This window comes from Phalacrocorax aristotelis, chromosome 3, assembly GCF_949628215.1.
Source record: "Phalacrocorax aristotelis chromosome 3, bGulAri2.1, whole genome shotgun sequence".
In the NCBI taxonomy this organism is placed as follows: Eukaryota; Metazoa; Chordata; class Aves; order Suliformes; family Phalacrocoracidae; genus Phalacrocorax; species Phalacrocorax aristotelis.
This window is the reverse complement of record NC_134278.1, coordinates 56,906,499-56,920,519: the sequence shown is the minus strand read 5'-3', so window position 1 is coordinate 56,920,519 and position 14,021 is coordinate 56,906,499. Positions and strand designations below refer to the sequence as shown.

Below are 14,021 nucleotides of genomic sequence, written 5' to 3'. Positions count from 1 at the left end.
CTTACAGGAACATTTTGTCATGGAAGATTAGAATTACTGGCATTAAGGATAAAAACATACAATGGGCCACCTTACATTCCAGCACTGTCAGACATCATTAAGTGTTTATTATAACTAATTTCTGCTTGTTATATCTAAGCTAATGGAAAGTTTTCAAACCAAAATGTTTTCACTGATTTCTGTTATGCCTTTGTTGAAAAGAATCTTATTTGCTCTTTTTATAATATTTCCTCTATCCCAGGAGGGGATGGAGAGTTAAAAAACACTGGAAAATATCTTGCCATTCATATTTTAATTATTGAGACAATCTGTTCCCTTGTTGCTGATGTAAATTGGGAGTAATGGCATGAGCGTATCCCTTTGATTGAAGTGGAAACCCCACACCAGGCGGAAGGCTGGGTGCCACGGGGGGCCGGACAGCCGTGAGCCCTGACATGCCAACCTGAAGACTGGGAGAGCCAAGTCAGCTGCGGCTGAACGATTCATGAGTTTTGCTGGGGTCGATCCTCATTAATAAACCTGCCCCAGTCACCCAAGCCATGGGATTTCCCTTGCTGTCACCTGGGTGCAGGGTACTTCCGAAGAGCTGAAAAAGAGGGGAAAGATCAACCTTTTCCTAGGGCAGCGCTATTCCTCGGCACCTTCGTTTTACATAATTTTGCCGACGAAGCAGAGACCACCCAGACGCGCTCTAAAGAAGGGCCGCAACAGCCAGACAGCCTCCGGACGGCAAAGGAGGCCGCTTCACGCTTCAGACCGTCGCCCGAGCGCCCCCAGGGCCGCCGGCCTCCCGCCCGCCCTTCCCGCCTCCGCGGCCGCGGAAGCCTGGGGCCCGGAGCCAGCGGGGGCCCAGACCCCCACCTCGGAGCGGGCAGCGACAGCGGCTACCCCGGCGGGGCAGGGCTGGCCGGCGGCGGACTGCGGCGGCCCGGTCCCCCCGCCGGCCTCTCGCGATGTTGCTAAGGGCCCTGCGAGACTCGGCGGCGGGCGCCGGCGGTTGCTACGGGCCGCCGCCCGGCGAGACGCGCGGCCGCCGCAGCGGGGAGGGCAGCTGCCGCCTCAAGGTGATTCCCGCCGGCCCGGGGGGCGCGGGGCGGGGCGGGGCGGGGGAGCCGGCGGGGACCGCGGATGGCGACGCCTCTCCACGCAACCCTCGGGGCCCGGCCGGGGCTCCGGAGCCTGGTGCTGGGCGGAACTGGGGGTGCGGGGCCCCGGGGCCGGGCCGGGCCGGTGCCGGGGGCGAGCGCGTCCAAGGTCCCCTGGGAAAGCCCGTCTCTGCTCTTAGCGATGGCGTGAGACAAGGACCCAGCCAGGTTTAGCCTCTTGTCCTGACGCTTCTAAACATAATCTGCTTCCATACATGAGTTGTCATTAGAAATCTGGTTACTGCGAAAAACTGATACACGGTTGAATGACTGACGATAAAAGTGGAGAGGGGATAGGAATTCTCGTACTACACGTATTTCTGTTAACTGCTGTCGTTGGATTGTTGCTAAAATTATAACTTCTTCTTGTTGTTGTTCAAAGCCTTGTGTAAAGGATAAGTGCTGGCTACAGCAGGCCGCTTCGGCATCATCCCGCGGGTTTGGGGGCAGGCTGTGCAGCTGTGGGACGGTGCCGGGAAAATGAATTTGAACACAAAAAGACTGCACAAACTGGGCTGCGGGTAAAGTTGTTTAGAGAGAAAACGATCGTTTATAAATTTTGTCCAGAAACTGAATGGGGGGGTGTGCCTGCTGGGGGAAAAAACCCCAACACCAAGACAGCAAGCACAATAAACCATAAACATTTACAAATTAATTTTAAGATAAGTATCTCAGTGATTACATAAATCAAGTAAGACTTCTCAAGGCAAACGGGGGACGAAACAGGAATGTTCTCATGATTTATCTTTACAAATAATTTGCACTGATTGCTAAACAATATCCAGATACAGACACTTTAAAAAATGCCTAGTTATACCAAAATACTAAGTGAAGTTTTTTTGCAGGGGATTAGGATATTGTCCAATGTTAAAGTCAAAATAAAACGGTTATGAGAATGGTATTTAAGACTATTACAAGGGATTTGCATTTGTTGGGGTGGTTTTTTGTTTGTTTTATTTTAGTGTTATTTCTGGGAAGACAATTGAGTTAATGTCGACTTACGTTTGATCAAAATAAAACGTTCAGCAACTGCTATGTACTACAGAGAACTGCTAACTCAGGGAACTGTTACCTTTCATAAAGGGTAAACCCTCCAGCTGGTGCTACATGACTTATTTTTTCGTTAGTTAGTAGTGTTTAAGTCTGAAGAAGTGATTTATTATATTGTCTCTTCCAAGTGTGCATGCTGTTTATTCACAGGTGCTTAGAGAGTCTGTGATTGACTTTTTCTTTTGGTAATAAAAAAAAAGTCAAAGGTTTCTAAATCATTCTTCCTCAAATAGTGTAGAAATATACAAGCCAGAACTGCTGCAGGGGGGGTGCAAGTGTTCCTTAGCATGTAGAGAAGTTTAAGCCATGAGTTTAGGTTAATTAATTATTCAAGATAGAAATGGAGCTTTTGGGGGTTTTTTGCAACCCTTGAAAATTAAACTGATAAGATGTTGTCTTTTGGACCTGGCAGAAGCTTCCAGTTTGTCACTGCTGCTGCCTCTCCCAGTTTTTCCCAGTAGCTGTAGGGTCAAATTGACAGGACTCTGTCAGGTCACTGCAGTTGATTACTGCAGGGAAATTAAACAGTTCTGATAATTCCACCTGGTCCTTGCCAAAGCTGCCAGCACCTTTGATCATGGGCAGAGCAACAGCTCGGCATAGAGGGGTCCAAAAATCAGAACTGGGTAGTAATAGTGGATGAGAAGCAGCTGAGAGACTTGTAGAGGTTTCTCATCAAGCTACAGACATGACATCTGTAAACCCCCCTTTTTTAAAGTTACGGTGTAGTCTTGTGCCTATTAGATGGGCAAGTCCTCAAGAAACTACGAACAGGAATACTCACGGTTTTTCTTAATGCAATATGTTGTTTAAGAATATTGTACTAGGATAACAGGAGGTTTATTAAAACTGGATTGATTATTTTGTTTCCAGTTTGTCTGAAGATACGCTATATCAAATATGTCCTGTCTGTGGTCATGTCTTGGTAGAAAAATCTCATGTTGTGGGTAACAGGAAAAAAGTGGCAATTTAAGGGATATATGCTTTTCTTAGTTTTGGGGTTTTTCCTCCCCTCAAGATGCTATGAGAGCTTTTTATTCTTATATTTGCTTTGTACAGATGTCTCACTTTACAAGTGAAGATGAAGCTCACTTACAGTCTATGCTGAGGCAGTTGTTGCAGAGTGTGAAGGAAAAAATCACTGGAGCCCCATCAGTAGAATGTGCAGAAGAGATTCTCTTGCATTTGGAGGAAACAGATGAGAATTTTCACAAGTAAAAATATTTTTGCTATTATTAATATTTTGAAGGAGGTGAAATGTGTTGAACTATATTATTCCTGGGAAATGTTTACAGCTTATATTGCTATGTGAATGTGTGTGTATTTATAGATAGTCCTGTTACTAATCAACTCTCAAAAGATCCTAATTTGGAGAATAAAAATAATTTTGCCATTTTTCTGGTTTGGTATTTTTTCCTTTTTTTTTTTCTTCATTCTTGGTATTATATTTTTACTCTAGTAGTAATTGATGAGCTGTTTATGAGAGAGAAATTTACAAAAACTGCATAACTTATCCAACTATGATACACGTGTACATGTAATGTACTAAATGCACACATGCTCACTGAAGGCTGTCAGGCAGTATTATTGACACCTGCTAGACGATGTAATTTTGTTTTTCAAAATAAGGGAAGTTTTCAGAAGGCTGCTTGGCTTCCATATTTGATTGTTCTATCTGGCTTATACTACTGAACTCTTGTATATCTTATCAGGTAGTCATTCTTCTAATTCATGTTTTGGTTAAGGCAGAAATGTATGCCCATCACACTTCTGTTAAATCGGACTTGATGGTGTGACCTCACTTATATGTGATCTAGATTTCTGGAGCCCATGCTCCTCTTCCCTTTCCACTGTGTTCTAACTTGTATATATTTTCACTACATGGGAGATTTTTAGTATGCATGTATGATGCCAAGAGAATATCAAGCTGAAATGAATTTTGAGCCCCAGGTGACACACATGAGAGTAAAAAAGTTGTTTATAAACATATCAAAGTTGAAAATTACATATAATTTTGAAAGAAAAGCGTTTTTATTTAAAGGAAGATATATACATTAAAAAACCAAAACAACCAAAAACCTATGAAATTACTTCTGTCAATATTTCTTTTGAGGACTTATTAGGAGAATAAGCAGGCTGAGGGAATAAGGTCTACAACTGGTGGAAACATAACTTTCCCCTTTAAAACAGTCAAACCATGGCATCCAGTTCTCCTTCTGGTATCTTAAAAAACTGGTGATCCTGAAGATACTTTCTTTTCATAAGAAAAGTTTTAACTTAAATTTAATGGAAAAAGTGGTGCCTTAAATGCAGAATGTGAGCATTACTCTCTGGTGCTGCAGTGTTTCTGGAGGTATTCTAGTCTTGTTCATGACCCAAGTCAGTATAAGTTGTTTTTCATGGAGGGTCAGAGGGGTCATATGGTGATTAATTAGTGAGACCATTAAGAAACTGCCTCTTTGACCCTTACTCTATCCATCCAGTCGGCAAGCTCTGTGATGAGTAGTGGGTGCTTCTGGACTGTCCGACACGCTAGTTCAGCTCAGCATTTTGATCAGCACTGTTTCTGCCTCATGGTTATTTTGCCTCAGAAATTTGATCAGATTTTGAGGCCTTACTTTGTCCTTTGTACCCACATTGTTGTAGAGAAGACAGAAACACAGGATCGTCAGAAAGCTAATAAAAAGGAAAATTGAATCAAGTTCAATATTTATGTGCAGTATTAGAAATCAGGACTTTTAACTGTAGGAATAACATATTTTCTGTTGTATTTTTTCCTTCCATCTGTCCTAGAACGTCCTAGAGTTTTTTTATCACTTTTTTTTTCCCTGGTGCTTCCTTTGTAAGACCAATCAGATCAGTCTGACTTGATTCTGCTTGTGAAGAAGTAGTTCTGTCATTGCTGAAACGCTTACTTGTCACAAAACGTTTTTAAGGTGGAAGAATGATGCAGATGATCAAGGCGAGGACATCAAGCAGATATCAACTTAGAGTCATGAATAATGATGTGATTGCTGTGTATTTCAGAGCGAAGCAGACACTGCAAAAATGTGTACGCTGGGAACGTTACTGTCATAAAACAAATGGGAGAAAGTTTTATGAAAGCTTTCATTCAGTGGAGAGTTGTATGCAATTTTGTTATTGCAGAAGTAAAAAGCCAGCCTTGAAGACAAATGGAAATGCAAATAAATGCCTGCATCTTTCTTGAGATGTATTTCTTTTACTTTCATTGAGAACAGAAGTGATGTAGGAATGGAAATAAGGACTGTTATACCTGATGGAACTTGAGATAGGCAATCCAGTGAGGAAGCATGTATCATGATACAAGATGCAATTTTCTGTGCTTATTTTATGTATGTTAAATTACTTTTTTTTTTTTAAATATCCAAGAAGGGGAAAAGCTGCTGCCTGTTGTAACAGTTGCTTTTATTTATGTTTGCATTTTGTAGCCTCTGTACCTACATGGTGAACTGACTTTAATTTGAGTTTTTCTCACTCTGTATGTATCCAAATTAACACAAAGTAGTTGCAAATCTGCACTTGATATGATGAAAATGTAATGATGCACCTACTGTTTATGTATTTTTTCTTTTTTGTGTGTTTCTGTTTGCCTTGTCCTTTAAACAAATAAGAGCAACAAAAAAAAAGCTTATATATTCTGAGCACTACTTTTTAGCAATTTCTTTAGCTAATACAGAGTCTGAGGACACAGTGAGAGCCTTTCATTTGAAATCCCCCTCTGATTATTCTTTGGTTTAAACAAGTTTCTGTGAATATCTAATAAGAGTGCAAAGTGCCAATTTCCTTAGGTTTAACACATACATGTAATTGCAGGCACCTAGTTTGTGAGTTTGACTGAGATCTGCAGGCTGTCATGACACACAGACTTTCATAAGCCTTAGACGTGCTCATATGCTAGAGTTTATAAATTGTATTATCTGTGTTTCTTCTCATTTTGTATGTATATTGCATAAATAATAATACTAGATGAATATACTGTAAGACAGAGATATGTTCAGGATGCTCCAAGTAATGGTGCTTTTGGAATTTTAAATTTGAGATTTCTTGACATTCTGTGATTTTTGTCTACAAAACCCTAACTTTTTGTCTGAGTAGATTTTTACTTTTAGAAGAAGCATAAAAGGAAATTAGAAACAATTTGGTATTGTTTCTTCCTGGAATATGCTGATAATGAACATATTGGACAAAAATCAAACTTTATTGCGGTTTTTTTTACACCGTTGAAGTTTATTTCTCTGCAGGTCACAAAACCTCACCTTAAAGCAACAGTTCTGCTGGGAGAGAAGATAACAAATGTTAATATAATATTGAAAATGTTTGATGGTGCATTCAAGGCAATTATTACATTTTAATTTTGTGTATATGTTGCAGCTATGAGTTTGTGAAATACCTTAGGCAATATATAAACAATACTGTGGGATCTGTGATTGAAGAAGAAACAGAAAAGTGTACTTCTGCTCAAAATCAGGGTGAAGTATCTGGCTATGACACACTTGTCCAACATGTTACTAAGAAGACCCGTGAATCGAAAGAGTGAGTATACACGTAATTTTGGTTTTTTCTTGGTCTTTGTCTTCCTTTCTTCTTTCCAGAACTTGTTTTGTTAACATAAATTCTGAACCAATGGGTAACAGAAGTGATTCTTTGCTTTCAAAAATGAGTCTAAGCTATTCAGATATTCCCACCCTACATTGTAATTTGTCATGCTTCGTCTCACTCTGGTTTTAAGATTATGAACTATTGTATCAAAAGATCGGTAGCAGTTCTATGAAGGTTTTGAGATATCTAGGACCAGAGTTGGGCAGCAGACAGATTTGAGAGAAGAATCACTACTTCATGGTACTTCACTAGCTGCAAATTAAATTCGGTAGTGGTACAGAAGTTGGCCTAAAGGAAAAATTGGTTTTATTATTGGGTATTAAAGTTTGTTAATTTCCTTAGATATAAATGGAGAGTCTGCATGACAATGTTGTGTTTTTTTTTTTTTTTAAAAAAAGAAAAATTAGAATACATGTGTGTTTTTTCTAAGATTGCTTCCTTGGGCTCTAGCCAGGTGTCCTGTGAGAGTAGTATGTTCAGTCAGATCTGCTTTCACTGACTAGTTTAAAAACTGAAGTTCGAACCATCTTGCTTTGTATTTTAGTGTACATGCAGAGGTACTTCTGCAGTGCTGACCGTGTAATGTAGAACTGGTATGTAGACCAACTGTGTATAATTTTCCAAGATTTTTTGACTCAGACTGTCAGATGGCCAGAAAGCAGTAGGCATGCAAAACCATATATCAGAATATTACAAGGTCCATGGTCCAGATTAATTGCCTTTGAACAGCATATTTAGTGAAGAAACCTTAAATAGAATATGAGTACCAGTTAAATTATTTTCTTAGTCATCTCTTCCCTTCTGATTTTATTCATCTTCCTATGGGCATTAAAATAACTTTTCCTTGGAACACAGAGGCTGGTAGCTGTCTTACTGAATTTTCATGCTTTGGATTTCGAAGTTGCATAGGCAGGTAATTGCTGTGGCTCTTTAAAGCAGTGGTCAGTAGTACTTATAAAATGGATTTTTGTATATACAGCTGTTATTTCCAGAAAATATGTAAAACTTCAAAAGTTTAGTCTATGCATCACATTGGTTTGGGAATTCTTGTACAAAGTCTAACTATACCACAAAGCTTAAAGCAGATCTAAAAATAAAAATATTGTTTCTTTAATTAAAACAGACTGTATACTTTTGTCATCATAGTGAATCAGGTCCTTGCCTCCCTATTTTTAATTGTCACAGAGAGCCATGATGAGAGCTTCACTGAGGTTGAACCATTACAATGTGAAAACAATGAAATTAAATTGAGAAACAGAAATGGTGACTATTGAAAATGAAAAACAACCAACCAACTCCCCACTATTTTAGCATTCGTGGTCATTTTTGTGTGTTGCAGAAAGAAGAAAACAAAAAAGACAATTTTTGGTGCTCATATATTTTAGCCGCTAAAATGACTTTATTCACTATTTCAGCAGAACTATTTTTTCATTCATTTTTATTGCATAATCTTAATTTAATCTCCATTTCTCTTTTTAGTGGAACTAGGATTTTACTGTGATGCCTATTGTTTACTTTGTGTCCTCACTAAGAAAGGAATTAAAAAATAGTGTATCTTTCTGTTCTAGAAGATTTTATTTTCTGTTTGTTTCAGAAGGTTTCTCATCTAGAAGTACACAGAAATGTTTTATGACCGTGCTTTTATAGGGTCCTTTTCTTGACAGCTGTCTGCAGGCATTCTGAACTCTAGTGGTGCATTATTGGGTCTCACTGTGATGGTCTTTGTACCATTTCAGGATCATTCAAGGTTTCAGTTTTGTTCATTGCAATTACTCATTTTCTATGGTAGGTTGTATGCTTAAAGGTATTTATGGAGGAAAAACGTATTAAGGGATGTAACATCTCAGTGATACAGTCTGTATTTTCATAGTACAGTCATTTATGTTAGAAAGCAGTTCTTAGTCAACCACACTTGGCTTTTATTTTCACCTAGAAAATGGATGTTAGGGTGACTGTATTGCAAACAGTGTAAATTGAGTCTTTTTGTTTCAAGAATCAGGGCCTTAGGGTTCTTGTGCTTGTTAAAGAGGTAGAATAAGCTCCGATGAACTACACATGTCTGTATCTCAAAAATATGAGAGGTAGGAGGATATTGAACCACAGTATGGTAATTTATATGTTTGGTGACTGTAAAATAAGTAATAGTAGCCTTAAAGTAAAAAATAACTTGAAGTAAAATATCAGCATTTTACAATAGGGTATTTTTCTGAAGCAGCTTCTATTTTGGATTGCTTCTTTGTGGGTATTATTATTCAATTTATGTAACTTAGACCCTAGTTTTGTTAAAAGAAAATTATTTAGTGTGCATGACCTGTACTCAAGATCTTGAATCAGGATGATGTGTTCTCTTCTGTTGGTTCTGCTCGAGGCTTATAGCAGAAGAAAGATTGGATGCTGACCTTGAAGAAACATAAACAGTAACCAGGAGGAGAACTGGCCTGTTTTCTCAGGGACAGATTCTCCCTTTTGGGAGATTCACATTGTTCTTTCTTAAGAACCTCCCAGAACAGGATTATGTTAGTGGTATTTCGTTGAATGGTTTTAGGAGAGCAAAAAGGAATTTTATTATCATTTGAAAATATAGTTACCTGACACATTTAAGGTACATACATATTTTGTTGCTCATTTTACATTTGTGTTTGGTTTTCATTAATTTCTGTAAATTCAGTGAGTTCAAGTCTAAGTAGCGTTATGCCCTATTCAGTTATTAATGACTTCGCAATTTTATTAATTGGTGATTTTTATGCTCTTTAATATTAAAATCACCTTTACTTTGAAGGTACAGGGAAATGATGCTTGCCTTGAAGAATGTCATGATGGTTGTGGTAGAATCTTTGATAAACAAGTTTGAAGAAGATCAGATACATCATAAGGAGCTGGATAGTAAAACAAAGAGAGAACGTCAGAGCGGCTATTACACAGACAACTGTTCTGACAGTGACTCGTCGTTCAACCAAGTACAATGTATTTCCTCTCTATGTTATGAAATAAGCAAGAAACTGCAAAATTGTTAAGTTTCAGTCAGTGGAGACTGAGAAGCATTCCGGAGAAAAAGATTCCTGTGTTTGATATATTCTAAACCAAATTAATTAGCTTTCTTTTACTCCGAAGTACTAAGCTTATACTAGCTGTCTAACCTTAAGACAGTGTATGTTAGATGAGATGAATATGAGGCCCGTACGTAAATACCTATGCAGGTACTGCATAGAAAAAGATAAAATAATGGTAAAAGCAATCTAACTTATTTTGATTTTACTTTACGAGCTAAATAATGTGCAGTTCATTTCCAGACTACTGCACTATGCTATATTACTTACTGAATTAATTATTATAAGGGATTTAATGAAGATACAGGAAACTTTTAAGTAAAGCAAAGCAAAATATCAAATGAGAATTTTGTTGCTGTAAATTTACCTTTGGGCAAATGGCAGAAAACATTTAGAATGTTGACTTTAATATTAAATTAGTATAAATGTTGAAGTCCTAATTATTAAAAGTAAGTTAGATATCCGAAAGAGTGATGATTTTAATCTTCTGCTTTTCAGTTTAATAAGGTATTCTAATGATGGTTTTATAATGTGAATTACAGAGTTACACATTCATGAGTCAAGAACAGTTGCAGCTGCTTGTTGAAAGGCTTGACCCTATTCAGCCTAAGGAAGTAAGTTTCAAAGAAGAAATCAAATGTTAAAACAAATGAATGTTTATGGCTTACTGGAAAACAGACTATACGTATGTAAGAGTTCATATGTTCCTAAGTGGAATCTTGTCTTTGATGGTTCATCTATCTTGGCTTCAGTGCAGCAACTGCTCTGCAGTGCAGTATTTCATTGTTTGTAGCCATCTGGTTCAAAAACCGGTGTTGCAGCAAGTATCTTTTTTTTTGTTGTTGTTAGTTTATGTGCTATAGATGGGCATTTTGAGTTTGCAAAAAGTTTTTCTGTGAGAAATGAAGTTATTGAAGCTTATTTCCCTGTACACATGCCCCTTGCCCTTCTTGGTAACTTCCATGTTGTCCTTTGTGTTACCCCCATCAGAATAGAGAGATGCCTGCTGATTTGCCAACAAGTTGTGGCTAGATGGAATAGATAAAGTCCAAGTTAGGTTTGCCATCCTGTCAGTGGCAGTACTAATTTGGGTCTCTAACCACTAACCAGCAGCAGCTGCTGATATTTTTGAAGCTTGGAGAAACATAATTTTGAGAGTGCTGTCTCAGTAAGATTTGTTTAGGATTGTCTTGCAGTTAAAAAAGGCATGGTAGATGGGAACTGGTATAAACATTGTGATCAAGTTTTCTTAGAAAACCAGATAAAAAGTCTGATGCTATTAAATATTGTTAAAATTTCCTACAGTTTGTTTCATTAATATGAAATAAATTATTAGGGATCACAGTTGTCTACAAATAGAAAAAAAACATGAAATTGTTTAGCTTATAATGCTGATGAAAATTCAGCAGTAATACATAGTGTCTGGTAGCTCTGTTTCTACTTTTCCTTAGTGACTTTTTAGAGAGGAATATGGTTTCCTATATTCCCTGAAAAAAAAAAATTGATTACAAGAAGAAAGTAGAACATGATCCTTGCATCCAGTATTGAAAACCTATATTAAATGGTTTTGTTACTTCTTAAATATGTTTGGGTTTTTTTTCTCAGTGGTGTAGTGTTTTGTCCAAATCACCATAAAAGCAGAGCAGAAGATAAGTATTCGGGAATTCCTTATCTGTTCTACAGCCAGGTCCTGTTCCTTCCTTCCCCAGATTATATTGTAAATTATGTATTTGAGAGGTTGCTGTGAACAGATTTGTGGTGTTTATCTTCTTTACCACTGTAGGTTCGCCAAGAAGCTTTGCAGACACTGTGCTGTGCCCCTCCCTCTGATATCCTGAACTCTGAGAGTTGGCCAAATCTGCGTAAGCATCTCACGACGTCTCTGTCAGATCCTGATGCCACATTCAGTGTAAGCTAATGTACTGTATTTAGTTATCAGATGTGTAGCCTTAGTAAAGAGTACTGAAGAGGAATAAGAAGTTACATATGTATTATGAGTAGTCCAGCAGGATCCCAAGACGTTTTATTGTTTGTGTGTGTGTCAGATAAACTCTTTTTGAAGTAAAAGAGCTATGTGATACCAGTACATCTTGATTTAAAGGATTACAACAGGATTTCAATAGGATTTTTAGAAGCTGGAGTACTCATTTACGTGTCTTTTCATGGGAATGAAGAGGTTTGAATGTCTTTTAGCAAACACATAAAAAATTTGACAAAATTCTTCTTTAAAACATGTCACATTAATATTTCCTTTTGAAATCAGGTATGTGCTCCGTGATGATAAGATGATAATAGTAATATTACACAGGCACTGGTAAGGGGGGAAAAATGACAGCTGCCTAAACTGCTTTTAGATTATTTATTATGCCAATTAAGTCTTTTTTTTTTCTTTTAAATTAAAGTGATTATCAAATAAATGTGAAAGTTGCCCCAGCTGCTGTCATGTATTTTTCTCTTTCAGCTTGAAAGGTCTACAATTTCCTTTCAAACAGTGCTAGTTACAAGTCATTGGTACATTTAATAACATAAAAACATTAATGTTAATGGGAAAGTACAGTAATATTCCTTGATCTGCTTCCTTCTACCTCAGTGAGGCTTTGCATTGGTGCTGTCAGTTAAAGTATTTGAGTAAAATTTCCTTCAGACTGTAGGTTTCTGTGGTCCCAAACTGTGTATTTTTATAAAATATGCTTCACATCTGTAGAGATATCGGAGCAATAAGTAATATTAAGAATAATGCCACTACATATTGAGTATTGTGCAATAATAATACACAGTTACATGAATATTTAATACCTTGCTTGCTTTTCCTCCCTTAGGAGAAAATTCTTAGGTTCTATGCAAAAACCTTTTCTTCTTCTCCATTTAATATGACAAGAGAAGTTTATACAAGTTTAGGTATGTGCATTTAATTACTTTTAAGACTTCATGAGTCATGTACTCCCTGAAAATCAGTTAACTTTTATAATGAAGCTGTATAGTAGTCTGTTTTGCCACTGTTGTCATGGAGGTGAGGTTATTTTTTCCTTCTTTTTTAGCAAGACACTTGGAGTTGTACTTTCTTTCTGGAGAATATTCTCTTCGTATTTCAGCTGGTCTGGATGTATCTAACACAGACATAAATCGTTTACTTAAAAAGGTATAAATGAACTTTCCATATCTTCTTTGTCATTACTGAAACATCATGCATTACTTTTAAATGTTAATAATTTTATGTTTTCAGGTTCGCCTTTTAAATGAGTACCAAAAGGAAGCTCCCTCTTCCTGGATTCGTCATCCAGAAAAGTATGCCACCTCCCAAAAAAACTGCCACTGGTTCTTATTTAATGATTTTTGATGTATAATTAGATGCTTATAATTTTGGCAAAAGGTTGATTAGAAGATGCACAGATGACTGGTCAGTGATAAGGGGGAAATATAAATAGAGGGTGGAAAAAGTGAAATAGGGAAGTTGCATATCATGGGTCATTTTAAGCTGCTTACTTAGCTTTTGAAGTGTTCTAAGTGCTTTTTAACAAAAATAATTTGGATGTTTTATGAAGTAACAAATGTAATAAAGTAATCAGAAGAATATACATGTATGTTGTTATTAGATTTATTCAGAGTAATACAAAGAGTTAATGTACTTACAAGATCAAGTTAATATTGTTATTTATGATTTATCTGAACAATGAGGTTTTACCGGAAATTTGTTCCTGAGTATTACTGGTGAAAGTTCTAAGTGATTTTTGTTTTCTGTTAATTTTTTCCTATTTGTGTCATAAGGTACATGGAAGAAGTAGTGGAGAGTACCTTATCACTTTTGTCAGTAAAACATGAGCCTAATCATCCTGCCTCTCCAGATTTTTTGAGTCCAGTCTACTTCTTGGCTTTGTTAGATATCAAAGCAGTATGGTTTAAAAAGTGGACGGTAAGCAAAAAAAACGTAACCCAACAACCTGTAACTTGTTCATGTCTGACAGGTATTTTGAAAAGTGTGATTTATGACTGTTATTATCACAGACCTATTGTAACCTGATAACAACCTATAATGAGTACTGTAATTAAGGAAGTCTGGGATTTTTTTAGTCATTTATGTCATTTGCCCTTTAACACTACTCTCTCCCTCGATTCCTATTCAGTTACTAGTTTTCATTAAATTTCTGAGAACTTACTGCAC

At 37.3% G+C, this 14,021-nt stretch overlaps 1 protein-coding gene across 6 annotated transcripts in view; it reads left to right on the top strand.

Moving 5' to 3' along the window:
* Positions 1–638: 638 nt before the first annotated feature.
* The window catches only part of TBC1D32 (TBC1 domain family member 32), a 93,274-nt gene continuing 79,891 nt past the window's right edge, over positions 639–14,021 (top strand). For 2 of the 6 annotated variants that reach the window (XM_075087532.1, XM_075087530.1), the window contains exons 1-10: positions 646–1,064; positions 3,255–3,409; positions 6,588–6,749; positions 9,595–9,772; positions 10,405–10,476; positions 11,646–11,771; positions 12,682–12,760; positions 12,901–13,001; positions 13,086–13,147; positions 13,628–13,772. In XM_075087532.1, coding sequence (XP_074943633.1) covers positions 954–1,064; positions 3,255–3,409; positions 6,588–6,749; positions 9,595–9,772; positions 10,405–10,476; positions 11,646–11,771; positions 12,682–12,760; positions 12,901–13,001; positions 13,086–13,147; positions 13,628–13,772 — 1,191 coding nt within the window. In that variant the 5' untranslated portion in view covers positions 646–953. Of the gene's footprint in view, positions 1,065–1,098; positions 1,314–3,254; positions 3,410–6,587; positions 6,750–9,594; positions 9,773–10,404; positions 10,477–11,645; positions 11,772–12,681; positions 12,761–12,900; positions 13,002–13,085; positions 13,148–13,627; positions 13,773–14,021 lie in introns of those variants that run through there. The other 4 variants (XM_075087535.1, XM_075087536.1, XM_075087531.1 and 1 more) reach the window with 4 other exon arrangements.